General features: G+C 44.0%; 1 protein-coding gene across 6 annotated transcripts; it reads left to right on the top strand.

Moving 5' to 3' along the window:
• Nucleotides 1–4,362: 4,362 nt before the first annotated feature.
• znf384a (zinc finger protein 384 a) lies at nucleotides 4,363–15,804 on the top strand. Of its 6 annotated transcripts, XM_076105976.1 has the most exons (13): nucleotides 4,363–4,540; nucleotides 4,744–4,887; nucleotides 5,679–5,732; nucleotides 6,574–6,641; nucleotides 7,480–7,786; nucleotides 8,187–8,306; nucleotides 9,091–9,245; nucleotides 9,359–9,435; nucleotides 9,533–9,757; nucleotides 11,145–11,312; nucleotides 12,672–12,750; nucleotides 13,042–13,200; nucleotides 13,943–15,804. In XM_076105976.1, the coding sequence occupies exons 3-13, from the start codon at nucleotides 5,684–5,686 to the stop codon at nucleotides 14,315–14,317; spliced, it is 1,782 nt and encodes a 593-aa protein (XP_075962091.1). In that variant the 5' UTR covers nucleotides 4,363–4,540; nucleotides 4,744–4,887; nucleotides 5,679–5,683; the 3' UTR covers nucleotides 14,318–15,804. The 6 variants fall into 6 exon arrangements, with proteins under 6 accessions (XP_075962091.1, XP_075962090.1, XP_075962092.1 ...); XM_076105975.1 differs by lacking the exon at nucleotides 4,744–4,887; XM_076105977.1 differs by lacking the exons at nucleotides 4,744–4,887; nucleotides 5,679–5,732.
• Nucleotides 15,805–16,543: the final 739 nt, after the last annotated feature.

Here is a 16,543-nt window from a genome sequence, read left to right as displayed (position 1 = left end):
CGGTTGTTGTTTCACTTGTTTTTTAGTCCGCTGGTACTGACATTCAGCATAAACACAAAGCATTCAAACTACAATACTTCCAGCATATTTTCTCTTCATATTTCGGGCCTGTGACTTTGACATTGGCATCGAAAGATGGCAACAGATGTGACAGTAGCCTCTGTGTATCCCGTACTTTTTAAACCTTCGCTTTAGACTTGGTCTGAACAGTCTCATGTCCTTTCCTACCTTCTTGTCCCTGCGGTGGGTCACATGTTGTGTGTCTGTGCTCAACTTTAATGTCTCCTTCATAACTGCCTGTCCACTGCCTTGCTGCCGAACCTTAAGTGCATCTTAACACGAACACGCGTTGGAAACCTTCATCTCCTGCTAACATTGCGTCGTTTAATACAGGACCAAAACCACAGCCTTTGGTTTGAGCCATCACTCATTTCTCCCCATGGGATTCATAATTCATATCTAATGTATCAAGGGGGATTAGTTTCGTCATCAGACCTTAACTTACAGGTCAGCAAAATTGTGGTGCCATCTGTATACCATTACTATGTATTGTACATCTATTTTTTATCATTGTTTTCTATTTAATATGTGTGTTTTCCATCCACACTGGTGTGTTCTAGTCTTGTCCTGCTGAATCAGTGTGATAGGAAGAGCCTTTGCTGAAGGCATACCAGCATAATATAGTATTAACCATTACACCCTGTGCAGCAGCCCCATACCACCTTTCCCTGTGACCTTAGACAGAAATATTAGCAAACGTTGTGCATGTTCACTAACCCTCACCCACAGGTGTTCCCTGACTTCAGGTTCTACACTACGCACTTAAACATGTCTCTTATCGACTTGATATTTTTATATCTATCATCAGAGCACTGCAGTGGTCACTTTAAGTCTTTCTACTGGATGCCAACAAAGTCGGCAATTCAGAGAAACTCGGCTCACTTTACTGTTAACCTCACTGTACGTCAATCTAGTCAACGGCATACAACGTCAGTATAGAATCGTTTTCTGGATAATCCGATGCTGTGATGGCCGTCATAGGTAAAGTCCTCTCTCTCTCGGTCCCTCCCAAGCAGTGGGGTCACAGGTCAAGGGTCCTGTCTTCTCCCAAGGACACTTAAACAGATTCAGGCCAAAACAGGAGCTTGAACCTGGATCTTGTGGTTCAGGTTCCCTTGAGTCTTTGCAGCCCTGCAGCCCAGTCATACATACACTGTACTTAAGTAAAGTGGCACCCTCTGTGTTGTTTTGGCACAGTTATGTAGCAGCTGTCATAAAGGTGTAGCGTGTGGAACTGAAGGTAAACGTGGTGTAGAGTATAGCTTTAGCCTTCTATTGTAGCAGTGGGAATACCACAGTGTCATTATGAGTGGATTGAAATGCTGAACTATAAATCTTTTATTTTTTAAATGAATAATGTGAAGAGATGCTAAACGGACCGTTAGACAGCTGATCGTCAAACGACGGCCGCTTGTACTTCAGGGAAAAGGATGTTGATGAAGATGAAGAGATGAAGGTTCGATAGCATTCATCAGGAGTGATAGATTGCTCGTCAATCTTGCTGTATTGTGCACTCTTCTTATTTGTTAACTTATTTATTTATGATACAAAGTTATTACCAAACAATCCATTGTAAGGAAGTGAACATATATTATATTTTGCATGAGTAAGTTCTCATGTTAGAGTCGATGCATCTGTCCCCCAGAATGATGTGCTAGTGAAGGTCTCCAGAAGCCCTGAGAGGCAAAAATCAGAAAAAATCATTCTGGTGAATCCTTTTGTGAGTCTAATGTAAACATGGGGCAGTGGTACTCCTCAGCTCCTTGTGGCCAAAATAAGTATTACAACAACAACAACAACAACAAAATGCACCTGACACAAACCTTTGTTCTTCAGCTGTTTTCACAGATGAAAAAAAGGACCTTAAAAAAAATGAATAAACAATTTCCCCACAAAAAATGTAAGGACACAGAGCGATGAACCTGACAAAACCTCTCAAGTCCTAAACACAGGAGAGAAAACAAGTTAGGTCAGACTTAGGAAATGGTTCACCAGGATTGCTGTTTTCTCACTTGCGTCTCTGTGCTTCTGTATAGCTCCGAAGTGATAGTTCCTAAAAAGTGATGCAACTTGCCTTATACCCTCTCACACCGTCACCCTCCACCCATAAGCTCCGAGGGCTGGGTGGGTATCAAAGAATCTTACAATGAAAACACGTTTGCTTTTCTTTCGATTTAGAAAATGATTTGCATGTGTGATTTTCTTTGACTGAGCTGTCTGACAGCGGTGACTTGAACCAGTGGTCCTTTCTGTTTCCTCCATGGTACCCAGCCTTGACAGCTCACTATTTATCTTTCTGTGACTGCTGATTACAGCACAGCCAAATGTATTAAAATGGATTACTGAAGGTCCATTTCATTTGTTTGAAGGTGAATTCTACTGTTATTGTGCATGCATCCATACCCCCAACACTTTAACTGTAATTGAATCTGTTTTTAGTCAGGACTCTGTGTGCTGAGATTCATTGGTGAGCTATTGAAAAGGAAACGTGACCGTTGTTCCTCTGTAATGGGATGTTAAGCACAATGATGTGCACTACATATAGATGTGTTTATACAGTATATATTTGATATTTAATACAGTTGCACTGTTTGCTTCACAAGTCACCATTAACCACTACTAACTCTTACTAACAGCAGTGCTTCAGTATACATGTATTTAAGCTATAATCGGTTTCAGTGTTTTTTCACCTTACTGGTAAAGTTCAGGAAGATGCCACTTTGTAGCTTTTTATTTACTGTCTGTGCACTTCAGGAAACGTGTGTTTCTAGGAAGATACTATTCAAACCTGTACCCAGTAAAGTTGTCATTAAATTGCAAAAGGGAAACCACTTATGCCCTCTACTATTTCTGAAAACAATAATTACATTATATAATCAACTGCTGTGTTTGTTATTAGTCTTTACGCTTGTGTTATTTCTGATTACACATGTGATGTGTGCATGGTTTTAGCTTTGCATATTTGTTCCAGTTTTTATCAATGTGTTGGTTTTGCATTGTATTGCATAATGTTTTTTATGGGGAGCCCATGAAGAAGCTCTCACGTGCTTGGTGTAGTCCGAATAAACTGAATATTTTCTTTCTTTCCTTTCTTTCATTGATCTGTCACAGAACGTTGATTTTAGTCTGGTTCACACTTAAACTGACGTTCTCTACTGTTTGCACTGAGCAGCCCCGTTGGAGCTACAGTGCCTTGCCCAAGGGTAACTATCTGGTGTAGTTGTACCTGTTGTTGCATCTCAATTTATTTAATTTTTTCCAGGGATTCCAAACCAGCAACCACGTAGACACAGCCCTGGTTCTCACCCTAATGCTAACGCCATGATACCTGATGAAGAAAGAAGTAGGTCTATTTCTCTGGCAGAAACTACTTCATCTGATGTGGACGTAAAGTACAAATTGAAAATAATAACAGTGATTGGATTTTAAAGATACAAGAACCTGCAGCAATGCGGACGTTTTAAAAGGGATGAGTGGCTTTTAAAAAATAAATTGAGGATTGTTTTGTAGGAATATAGCCGAGCAAAATGTACATAGAAATTGATCATCTTATTAATGTTCTCAATCCCACACACTGACGGGATAAATAACAGGCTTTACCGGAAGACACTCTGTTGGACTATTGGCAGATGTGTCAAGTTAGCTAGAGATAGCCGATCTACTGCAGGAAGTAAGACAAAGACATTTATGCATTTGTTCTTATTAATCTAATTTGAATTCTGGTCAAACTCACATTCACAAACGCAGACGAAACAATGAATGTGTGCAATACCTTCAGTTCATTAATTTTCAAACACTCGCGTGTTTATTTTACGTTGATTGGATTTGTCTCATTTCCGGTATCTTTTTTTTTGTCTGGCACTCGTTTTCCTTTATTTTCGCAACACTTCATCTACATGATTCTGATGTTTACGTTTGATACTATGTATGCTGACAATTTTAAATAAAGATTAATAAAAAAATTAATAAAAGATGAGGAAATAAGAGGATTTCGTCTTCAAAATTCATAATTCAGACATAAACCGTCTGAGAACACCAGGTATTAATATGTGTATAACACACAATTCAAAAACACTCAGTGGTAAATACACCAATACATTATGGAGGGCAGCATCCACCTGCCAAGTCAATATATTATTTAAATAAATGTTATCAGGCAAAAGAGATCTGACAGTTGTTATAGTTTATTACAACTTCCACTTGTGCCGTGAGTACTTTTAAAAATTTGACAGCGGTACTTTTTCATTGAAACGCAATGGAAAAATCAATATGGCTTTTATTTTTTAAAGACGTGACCGGAAACGCAACTGTTCACCTCCGACTTGACTCTTCTGAGGAGAGCTGGAGGGAAAAAAAGGAAAAAAAACCGAACGAAAAAAAGGCATATCTGAGGGGTTTGAGGGGCGGATTTGGACAAAGTTTCCCAACTGTCCCGACCCGAAGAGGCTCCGGGGGGGTTGACGGGGAGTCGATTTCACCGGTAATTAACACAGGAGTTATCAGTCCGTTGTTAATTAACTGTTATTTTCAGTGTGTCTGAGAGCACCGTCGTCCCGACCGCCGGAAGTCTGCATGAAGCTGCGTCTCCTACAGAGGCGACGGCGTCGACGTTTTTTTCCCCAGTCTTCGTTTTTTTTTTTTTTATTCGAGACTTTTTTTTTCTCTTTTTTTATTTTCTCTCAGCGAGATGAGCAGGGAGTGAGGAATGGAGGCGTAGGGAGCAACGGTGTTTGTGTTGACAAAGTGGCAACCAGGTTAAGCATGTGAACAGACAGGCCTCCTTGTAGCTAGAGCGAGCCAGCGAACAAAAGGAGAAAATTAATGGAGGCAAGTTAGCTAGCTCCCCTCGTCTTGTTGCGTTAACCAGCTAGCGCTAGCCATGTTTTTTTTTTTTTTTTACCCAGATACCCCGCGGCAGCTGGCTAGGTGCAGTGTAACGTTAACACATACATGCTGAGTGCTTTGCAAGTGGTTTTCTCATTTAAACCATTTATGACAAATTCGAATTGACAATAATGTATTTATCACGGCTAACGTCAGCTAGCGGTGCCACAGTTTTTGGGGGCCAGCTAGTGCCAATCGTCAAACCCGGCTCCATGAGCACTGAGCCATTGACCAGTAACTACAGAGTCAGAAAGCTGCAGCCTGTTGGACGTGTACTAGCTTGCCCCATCACTTATGCATCGTTTGTGCAACTGTGGAGGCGAGAGGATGCTCTTCAACAAAACAAAACGTCAAACATGCCTTGAGTTATGCGCTGCAGTTCTTTTGCATGCAATATTTCCCTACCTTAGTTATGTCAGAGTTTGTTTTATTAGTGTGTTATGTTGAAGTTATTTTTACATGGGCCGACATTCAGCTAAAGGGCTTAGCTCTATTTCTGTTAAATGTCATGCCGGCTTTACTAACATGCAATTACACGCTTGCTTTTCTTGGTATGTGGGAATATGGCTATGCATGGCATTCACAATCTCCACATGCATACAGAAAACCAAAACCTCAAGAGTTCTCTCGCCTTCGGTCTGTAACAGTAGCAAAGTGTGTGGAAATAAAGTGCAAATGCATGGCAAAAACAAATAGATCAATGAAACTATGAAACTTCCTTCTTTGTGCTACAGAAAACATGTTGCCTATGTGTCAGTGGGAGATGATCGGGAAACAGAAGATTGGAGGTTAGATGATGAAAAGATAGACAGTAGTCTTTTTAAAGTCAGTGAGTGTTGTCTTCAACAAACCATGTCATGCACTCTTAGAAAGGATGTTCTTTCTTCAACACATACTGTACTAGTCTGGACGCCTCTGTGTTACTCCTCCAGGCAATAAATGGTCCGAACATTGTGACAGCATTGGGTTGCACTCCAGAACTAGACTCATTAACACTGATGAAGCCACCGCTGTAAGATTGTGTCATCTGTTAATAGCAATGCAAACTGTTGTAAGAGACTAGTGAGGCTGTGTTACAAAACTTTATCAAAAGCCTCCAAGACTGATTATCATGTGTGTTTTCTCAACTCTTACGTCTTCTGTCCTCCTGTAGATATATTTATTTATTTATTTACCTCCATCCCCCGGGATTGAACATCTTTGCCTGATTCCTTTCACATCCTCTTCTCTGTAAATCTGAAATATATTAACTAAAATAAAATAAGAAACAGAATAAAACTTGAAGCATTTCCCTTCAACCAGGCAGTTGTGTAACAGCTATCTTACACATCTTACTGGACTGGGATCCTTCAAAAAGCTTTCCTGATTTATTGCACATGACAACGAGCCACAGCTAGAACACAGCAGCTCTGCTGGCTGATGCTAGTACTCCACGCTGACCCTGAAACCTGTGCAGTGTGTCGTCCCATGGAGGAGAGGAAACATGGAAAGGAAACAAACTAAGATGATTGAAATGCAGCCACGCATGGTGTCGTTTCACATGAAAGTAAAAAAACAACAGAAACATAGTAAGGAGGAGGAAGAGGAGGAGGGCAGGTGTTTTCTAAGTGTGTTGCTTTTTAATTCCAGAAATAATGGACGATTCCCATTTCAACTCCTCATACTTTTGGTCTCCCGTCTCCACTGTACAAGGACAGGTAGAGACACCCTTATTGTTGGAATTGTCTTGAAATACACATGGTGTAGTGGTATGTGCTGTCAGAAGCAGTGTGGGAGTCCTTTGACCCGTGACACAACACCAGACTATGATTTGAACAGTGCTCGCTAAATCGGTGAAGCTGACTTAATCTCACATGAAAGTTATTTGGATGTGAGTTGTTGACATGGGGAGGGTTCACTCGATCATGTGATGACTCTCCTCTCTCATCTCTTCAACCCCCCTTTGCTCCTTTTTTCATTGTCTTTCTGCATCTCACTTCGTTCTCTCTTCTCTCCCATGGCCGTCGTCTCCTCCGCTGTCTTCTAACTCGTTATCGTCTCCCGCCCTTCACGCTCCCATCCCGCTGCTCACTTCTTTTACTACCGACCTCCATAATTACTCCCCTCCCTTTCTCTTCTTTCATTCTTCGTCCCGTCATCACATCCACTTTTATTGCCTCGCCTATCTTCCTCACATTCTGCTCCTGTGTTAAACCCATCCTTGACTCCTCTTCTCCCCCTCCAACCTCGTGTCTCCCTCTCCTTTACTCTCTTTCCTCCTCCTCCTTTCCCCATGTCCCTTTCATCTCCCTAAATCTTCCCGGCCTTCTGTCTTCATCACACACTTGCATATCACCAAACCACTCCCCCTTTTCTCACCTCTCCTCACCTGTCTCCCTAATCTCTCATGGCCTCCTTCCTGGTGCTTTTCATCCTTCATCTTCCTTCCCTGTTCGCACTTCCTCTGCTCCTGCTCCTCCCAATGTTTTATCCTGCACTCCTTTCCTCTTTATTACTTCGCCCCTTCCTCCTTCCCCCCCCCCCCCCCACCTCTAGATCGAGAACGCCATGTTCCTGAACAAGGCAAAGGAGCAGCTGGGTCAGGAGAAGGCCAACGCGTCCTCCTTCCCTCACGCCTCCGCGTCTTCCACCTCCTCCCCCCACTACCCCACGGCTGTGCTCGCCATCCCCGGCTCGATGGACGCAGGTCCCGGGGTGCGGCTGGTCCCCAAACAGGAAGGAGGTGGGGGTACCGCAGTGGGAGGAGGAGGCATGAGTGCGCTCGGGGGACACCTGCACCAGGTGCACACCACCCAGAACATCACCGTAGTGCCTGTTCCCTCTACAGGTATCATGACCGCAGGTGAGTGAGCGGCTGCGTCTTCTTCCCTTCCCTGTCATGGCTCGCCATCCTCACATGTATCATCGTATTATATCTGTTCCCTGGTATCACTTTAAGACCAATGCACGCGAGTAAGGAACACTATAAATATTCAACTGCAGCTGCTTCAAGTCTCGATCCGAACAGTTTTCTTTGCCGTCATAAACGTCTCTTTGTATTCCATGTCAGTATTAGCAGTTTTAAGGTAGAGGTTGTAGGAATATTGACCCTTATACAAAGTGTTTCTTGTGGCTTTAAACATTGCCAGTGTCTAATGGAGGACAGTGCACCTCCTGTTAGTTACCCTTAGTAGCAGCGGTAGCCTAATGTCAAATGTTTGTTTCGACCAACAGCCAGATCACAGTTTCTCTCTCCCTCTTAGCGGGGTTAGTGATCACCCCTCAAGGCACACTGGTCCCCACCGCCTCCACGCAGTCATTTGTAGCTGGACACCCCACCACCACCACCATGATATTATCTGCAGTGCACCCCTCAAATACAGGTAACACGGGGCCCCAGCTCACCGTCACTTAAGGCATTTCAACAAACGTATAAAGGTTCAAGTATTGTCAAAGTTTATGCTCATAATTTCTTTCAAAATGTATTTGTCTGAGGAGTATCTTTTGGCCGGTGGGCGGGGCTTCGTTGTGGCTTTGATACATTTACACGTTGCACCGAAATATGTTTGTGAAAACATTCGAGGAGAGAAATAGGCAATGCATTAACATAATGTTGATTCATATTTGATCAGCGCTGCCTGGCTCAAGAGCTTCAGCAGCAGTGATTGACAGCTGCGTTAGAGGCTCCTCGGCTCTGATTGGTGGTTTTCCGTCGGGCGAGGTGAAATATTGCAAAACTAGGAGCACTTAAATAAGGCCCAGGAACCTGATTATTTTACAGATCATCCGTGTCATGTGCTGCTGTCAGGATATAGTAACAGTTTGAGCAAATATGACGAATAGTTACTTTTATTAAAGTTACCAAATGCAGCTTTAAGGACAGACACACAAATCATTTCATTGGAATAGTTATTTTTGTTTTGGACCCACCATTTATTTGTGTATTCCTGTCTTTTTTGCTTTGTGACATCCATACACATGCATACACGCACACACACACACACACACGTGTGTACGTCCATACTTGTTTTGTAACTCTTGTATGTGATGTGTCGGTCCGATTCGTTCATGTAAGAGAAGTTGTCTTCACACAACTCTCACCAACTCTCCCTTCCTTTCCTTTTCCTTCCCTTGCTGTCTTTTTTTAAACTTTTCTCTTGTTTCCAGACAAGAAGCAGAACATTCCTGCGGTTGTCATGCCGACGTCATCAAAGCGGGGCAGGAAGAGCAAACAGATGTTGGCCAGAGTGGCCGGAATGGGGGGGGTCCTTCCTCCAGGAAGTGATGCGTTAATATTGGCCCACCTGGCCGCTGGTGGACAGGTGAGGGTCTCTTGTGTTCTCTGCTCACGGTCTCGTGTTACTGGTGTTCTACACAGCATGGATTGTCAGTGTTCCTGCCTGTCATCATAACGTATATGTTGTTGTTGTGTCAGCACCACACTGCTGACCCATACGACCTGTCAAACGATGAGGATGACCATACCAACAAAGACGGTCCCAAATCCTACAGGTAGTGGAAACTCATCTGCCCAAACAGGCACTACAGACTCTACGCGTAAGCCTACGTTAAAACCCCGTAATGGTTTCCTTCTCTCTCTCTTGCCAAGGTGCCGGATGTGTGCGGTGACCTTCTTCAGCAAGTCGGACATGCAGATCCACGCCAAGTCCCACACGGAGGCCAAGCCCCACAAGTGTCCCCACTGCTCCAAGTCGTTTGCCAACTCCAGCTACCTGTCCCAGCACATCCGCATCCACAGCGGGGCCAAGCCCTACACCTGCACCTACTGCCAGAAAACATTCAGGCAGCTCAGTCACCTACAGCAGCACACACGGTACTGCACCGGTCTGTGTGTGTGTGTGGTTTCTGCTGTTAAAGCGTGTGTGTGCCTGTGTGTGTGACTGATGAAGGGAGGAGGGGGATGGTGAGTTGGGGTTACATTTTTTAGCACAAGCTCTTCTTGCAGTCTCAGCACCTTTTAAAGGTGCAGCACTTGTACCACACTTAAATTAAATCAAAGCTCTAAGCTTGTTATTTTAATGTATTTATCAATGAAGATTGGTTCCTTTCTGGACGCCTGCTTCATCATTACAGTTATTAGTTGCTTTGATCACTTACAAGCTAAGATTGTTGGGTGGATGCATGCTCCAGTGTTGGTAGAGGAGGTCAACTTAGAGTAACAGTTGCCCCCAAAATATACCTTCATTTAGCAGGTGGTGGGTGTTAACTTCCTCATCCTGTCACAAGCTTGGCCTGGTACTGTAGCATGCATGTTATTATGTTATTATATTATATTTCTCTCTGGATCTGCCTCTGCTTTCACACGACTACTTCAGGCATCCCCTCCTTCCCTTTGTTGTTAGGCACCATGTGGAGACCTTTCACTGTCTTTGGAGCCACCTGTAATGTTAAAAGATCCCCATTGAAAAAAAATAACTGTGAAAATAGAATTTTGACTAAAATAACATTGAGGAGATAATAGCACTGATTACGTCCTCAAACGACCGTTGATCGTCGGTGTTTGTGCACTTTGTATACGAACCTCAGAACGATGCACGCTCCTGATTGTGTTTGCCATTGTTTTACGGAGCCTACATGTTCAACGCAGATAAAGCCGCTAATCCGACATATAGAATGGTGTATTTCCTGTAACTGTGTGACGATGTAAGTGATGAAAGCACCCATTCATGCCCTCATGATACATGTTTTAATTTGACGTTTGACCTTGTCCTTCACCGTCTCCACGTCTTACGTTCCCTCGTTGCCACGCACCGGGTTTCAGCCATTACTTTTAGGCAGGACGATGCGCTCCACTGGCCTGCCACTCGTCCTGAATTTACATTTCAATTTGGCTGCAGCAGTGCCAGACATTCATAGACACACTCCACTCAAAGCAGGACACACCGATGGGGAGAGGGAGGGAGGGAGGGAGGGAGGGAGAGAGAGAGAGAGAGACTGTGCTTGCTGTATGTTTTTGTTCTGTGTTGTCACAACTCAGACACAGCACAAAGAGCACACCTTCAAACCTAATGATCTATGATCAACGCTATTGATCGCCGATCCTGTTAACTTTAACGCATGATTTGGTCCTCAGCTCATGGTGAAGTTTGGTCATGCTGTAGCTTAAAAATCTCTCGCTGTTTCTCTCTCTCTCTCTCTCTCTTTCTCTCTCTCCCTCCCTCCACCTCCTCACCCCTCCAATCCCGGTTTCCCCGTGTTAGAAACCACACGGAGGCCAAGCCCCACAAGTGTCCCCACTGCTCCAAGTCGTTTGCCAACTCCAGCTACCTGTCCCAGCACATCCGCATCCACACCGGGGCCAAGCCCTACGCCTGCTCCTACTGCCAGAAAACATTCAGGCAGCTCAGTCACCTACAGCAGCACACACGGTACTGGGCCGGGCCGGGCTGGGTGGGTTCGAATGGCCGGTTGTGTTTTTATGTGTGCATGTACCGTACGGGAGCAGGTGTGTAGAGAGTTGCGGCATTGTGGTCGTTTGCATCTTTTTGCTCTTTAGTTTTTGTAACATGCTGTGTTGTCAGCTTTCTTTGATAAATCATATCAGAGTTGCCAAATAAAAGACATTATCAGTAGCCCTGACAATTGATTGGGCTTGAAATTGAAAATAGGTTACCTATCAGCCACAGCCAGGCTTATGGCGATCTCCTGCCTCCGGTGGGAGAGTAGTACCTACAGTAGATGGCGGTCCAGCACCAGAACAGGAGCAAAGCAACGTACTGCTGTAGACGGGGCAGCAGCAAATGTTTTTTAGACACCTAAAAAGAATCAGTCAGTTCAAGTGTACGCTGTATTTAGACTGTTTTTGTCTGTTTACCTTGCTGTCAGACAGCTCTTTCTGACGGGGAACTGAAGCCGTTATCTCTGCTCTCTTCACAGCCACCAGACTCCTTTGACAAAAACACATTTTTCCTAGAAGAACAGGGGTGTTACTGGTCTACCCCGGCCTCCATTGGTTAGTTAGTTAGTGTTATTGTGTGACTTTGGTTAGTTCAGATTCACCAGAGTCAAACAATGACACAAACAAACTAACTGACCGAGGCAGCAGTAGACCAACAACCCCTGTGTGTTCTGCAACGTAAATGACTGTTTGTCAATGGAGTCTGGTGGCTTTAAAGAGAGAGTCTAGATAGCTGATTCAGTTATCTGTCAGAAAGGGCAACGGATGGCAACGTAAAGCGGAGAAAGCATTCTAAATATAGCGTACACTTCAACGTAATGATAAAATAGATTTTATCATTACGTTGAAGTGTACGCCTACAGCAGTACGTTGCTTTGCTCCCCTGCTGGTGCTCCTGTCTGTTTCTCCAAACTGGGGGTGTGCTGCTGCTACTGTTACTGTAGCTAGCTAATACACAGACTGTGGATAAGTACTTCAGTCTAAAGCCTTCGATGGGGTGCAAATAACCACAGAAGTTTTCCCGACTCAGCATAATATTTAATAACACCACGCAGCAAAAGGCATTGCCTTTTGAGGAAGTTAAAGAAGGGAAAAACAAGGGCTTGAGCCACTAAGCTGTGATCTTGACGTCATTAAAAGCACCTTAATATGTTTACTTTTATTTGTGAATGACGGTAAGTGATAGATGGCTAAATAGGACTGAGTACACTGCATCTGAAAAGGCATAACGCTGTTGTGTACAAGGTGTTGCCTTGAAGAAGAGAAAACACTAAATACCTGCGCTTTACTCCCTTTTTCGCTGATGGAGTGCCTTACTGTGCTGTTTCAGGATTCACACCGGTGACCGGCCGTACAAGTGTAACCATCCTGGCTGTGAAAAAGCTTTCACTCAGTTGTCCAACCTCCAGGTAAATGAATTCACAGGTTCTGACCTGATGACATTTTCCAGAATAAGACTTTGATTTGCTGACCTGTTCTTTCTCTGTGTTGGTGGAGACGAGAATGTAAACTTTATATGTAGATCCCATGTGTAGTCAAGATCAAGTTAAATGTTCTTGTTGGTCCATCAATTGATTGTATTATTCACTGTTTGAGGAATAAACGACAGTGGCCCTTTAAGACATATTCGTGGTACTCTCAACATGCGGAAAACGTCCCCTGTTGGTTGTGCTGACGTCTGTTCATTCCGCTCCCCACAGTCTCACCGTCGGCAGCACAACAAAGACAAGCCGTTCAAGTGCCACAACTGCAACCGTGGTTACACGGATGCTGCCAGCCTGGAGGTGCACCTGTCCACGCACACCGTCAAACACGCCAAGCTGTTCTCCTGTGGCCTCTGTAACCGATCCTACACCTCGGTAAGCACTCAGCAGACGTACGGATGACAGAAGCAGCCTTTCCAAAGGAGGTCCTGGTCATTTTAGTCCCGGGACTACTTTGAAAGGAACTTGGTTCCTTCAGCCCATTGTTGCCTGAGTTTCCATAGCGGTCTCAAGACCTGGAGACTGACCAGGGCTTTTGGTGTTCGCAGGGTAAACACACTCTGCAGCCTGAGGTTCAGTGTGCCCGTTGTTTTATCTTAAAAAAACACCTTGGAAAAAAACAACAACCCTTGTTTTATTCTGTCTCTCTCTCCTCTCTCTCTCTGTCTTTTTCTTTCTTTTTTTAAATGAGTCAGGAAGCCAACAACCAAGCCTAACTTTACTTTTACTGCTATCAAACGAAAAGAAACGTTCTCCCCTCATCCTAAAATGGTCCTAAATCCATACTGGAGCACTTCTTTGTTTTATGAATGGAGCGGCACACTAGTTCAACCAATCAGCGACGATCATCCCTGCGAACCCTACCCCAAAGGTTCCTGTCATTTCAGAAAGTACTACCCTCCAACCGGGGCCTTTTTGATGGGCAAAATGTCCCTGAACGGAATCTAGACCCTGGTCCCTGAGGTCGAAACGCTGTAAGTTCCTCTAAAGGTTCCTGGGGAAAGTTCCTGCGCTCCAAAAGAGGCTATAAAAGATACAAAAGGAGGAATTTGACAGGAGAATGTTTGTAGTTCTGTTTGTAGTTCTGCCATCATGTTTTCTCTCTCTCTCACCCTAGGAGACGTATCTAATGAAACACATGAGGAAGCACAACCCCGACCCGCTAACAGTGGCAGCAACAGTAGCTGCTCAGCAGGCCCAGGGCCTCACGCCGGGCAGGGGCCGAGGCCGTGGCCGAGGGAGAGGCAGGGCGGGCCAGCTCCAGAACCAGACCAACCCTAACAACACCCAGAACCCTGGACCGCCAGGCGGCTACCAGCCAACCCAGCAAGCTGTGGTCCAGTGCCCGTTCGACCTGCACCAGTACAAGACAGTGTCAGCCAGCGAGATCCAGTACAAACCAGTGTCTGTGGCGGACCTGCCAGTGGTCCACAAAGACCTCTGCCTCACCGTCTCCACCTCAGCCATACAGGTGGAGCACATGAACTCGTAGGCTGCGAGTTTGAGACATTTCTTATTGTATCTGCAGTGTAAAATGGTCCATATAAACAAGTCGGTTAACTGTATTCACTATTATAGTCTTCTTAAGAAAGGAAAAATGGCTCATAGGGTGGAACATTTTACCAATGTAACGTTTGGAGATACAAGTAAATTGAACTCACCCAGCGCCATTTTTTCCCTTCATTTTAAGAAGCTCTAATGTGAAGTGCAGCATTGAGTTCCTGGTCACAACACAGATATTTTACAATGTGCTTCTCGATTCCTGAGCCCACTTGTGCCAAGTACCTCTCAGTAGAGATGCTGGTCTAGGACACTGATACAAGTCTGGAGCCACATTCCTCCAGTTTTAGACTCAACCAGAACCCTGATCTGAGATCCCTTTTGGCTTTTATAACATTGGGAATGAGATGCTGATTAAATTCAGACCTGAATTTCTCAAAAGCATGTCTAGTCTAATTCGCCTTTTTTCAACTACGAGTCAATGAGCCAATAATCAGCTTTGTAAAACACACTTAATACCTTGATCCAAAACCAGCAGTCCTCGTCTGAGTATCTTGATAAAAGAGGCTCACTGGTGTCCCGGCTCTTTTTTTATTGCATGGCTTGCAATAGGCACCATCGGAGGATGAAGATGTAAAATATCTGTAAAACACAAAAGAAATCACACTACTCTCTGCACATTTATAGTCCAGAGAATGGTGTTATCTTTCAACTCATTCAGATCACATTCATCTGAACATTCTCCATTATTTAGTTCAAGCCAAAACAAAGGGAGAGAAAGAAGACAAGGAATCAAAGATGGACGCCGTAGGGACGGACTAAGTAAATCCGTTTAGAATATTGATTGACGCCTCCGACAACAGAGGTTGCATCTGAAAGGCTGAATTGGAGCCTGAGAAAAGAACGCAAAAGAAGAGGCCCAGGAGAAGGAACATGGTGAGGTGTTTTACTGGATGGGGCTAGAACCTGGGGCTGAGTCTCAAAAGGGTTCATGGTGTCCTTATTTACGTCCTCCTCCCCTCTGACAGCGAGGAGTTGAGGAACCACTTCTGTGTTGGAGCCCAGAGTCTTGATCAAAAGAGACGGACCGGTTGGAGAATGCACAAAACAGGAGGACTCTGCAGCAGAGCGAGATGGAACCATGAGGAGAGAAAGGGGGGGTCGGTGGGGTGGGAGGGGTCATAAAGAAAGCACTTGATGAAGCTTGTACTTCATGTCTATGTTTGCCATTATTGTACTTTTTTTTTTTTTTTTTTTTTTATATCATATGTATGTATTTTTCTACCAACAGAGGAACGTGTGAACACACTCGGAGAGAAAGCAAAGTGATGCATGAATGTGAAGGGAACGGAGAGAAGCGTTTTTTGTGTTACTATTCCAAGAATGAACTATTCTCCAATAGTAGTGAAGACAGCCCGACTCATCATAGTCCGTTGTTGGGGAAGTAATGATTGTGAGATAAAAAATGGCTGACAGGTACTGTTATCAATCTTTTTTTTTTTTTTTAAGAACTTTTCATACATATTACTACTTTCAATATAACCATTGCAAATGTTATCCACATTATTATCGATCTGAGGCATTATTGTATTGCAGTATGCTGTACATAAATAGATAGAAAAGACTTTTTCATCTGTGAAAGGGAAGTATGTTCTGTGTAAAGCATATATGGAAACTAAAGGAACTCAAATTAACAAGTGGCACATCAATGGCTGCGTCCCAGGTCACCTTTAGTGCTGGTGGAGCACATCCTCCAAAGTGCAAAAGAATGACACATTTAAACTACGGGAAAGTATTTCTTCTCTCTCTGTAATGAATGACTGTGCAACGTTTTCCTGCAGTTTGAACCGTGCTCGCCCATTGCACATGGTGATATTCATTCTGATTATGATGTAACCAGAGAAGGATTTCACCAAGTTCACTGTGTGTTTCATTTGTACGAATCATTAGCTTTGATCAGGCCTGTGTGACAAGATTGTTGTGTCGTTGTAACCTGAAAACCCCCATCAGCATTCCTCTATTAACACAAATGATATATATTAGTATATCTTCATGATCACACAACATAAAGTCCCGGTGACCTGGGACACTGCTGCCATGTTTGGTGCACAAGCTGTCTCCACCCAATCAGAATGTTCAAGCAGCCTGTAACAGCCGGCTGCTTGTCCTCATGTATGCTGCTCCTTGTGTTTTAATGTGTCTTTTTTTATGAAAAATA

This window comes from Anarhichas minor, unplaced genomic scaffold (genome assembly GCF_050575085.1).
Source record: "Anarhichas minor isolate MPS153535 unplaced genomic scaffold, ASM5057508v1 ptg000033l, whole genome shotgun sequence".
Classification (NCBI taxonomy): Eukaryota; Metazoa; Chordata; class Actinopteri; order Perciformes; family Anarhichadidae; genus Anarhichas; species Anarhichas minor.
Note: the sequence above shows the minus strand (reverse complement) of the source record. Positions and strands in the feature narration are given on the sequence as shown.

Coding starts and splice junctions, on each gene's coding strand:
- znf384a (XM_076105974.1), top strand. CDS start 5,653: ATGAAACTTCCTTCTTTGTGCTACAGAAAACATGTTGCCTATGTGTCA. Junction 6,642..7,479: donor TCTCCACTGTACAAGGACAG/GTAGAGACACCC, acceptor CCCCACCTCTAG/ATCGAGAACGCCATGTTCCT. Junction 9,246..9,358: donor ACCTGGCCGCTGGTGGACAG/GTGAGGGTCTCT, acceptor TTGTTGTGTCAG/CACCACACTGCTGACCCATA.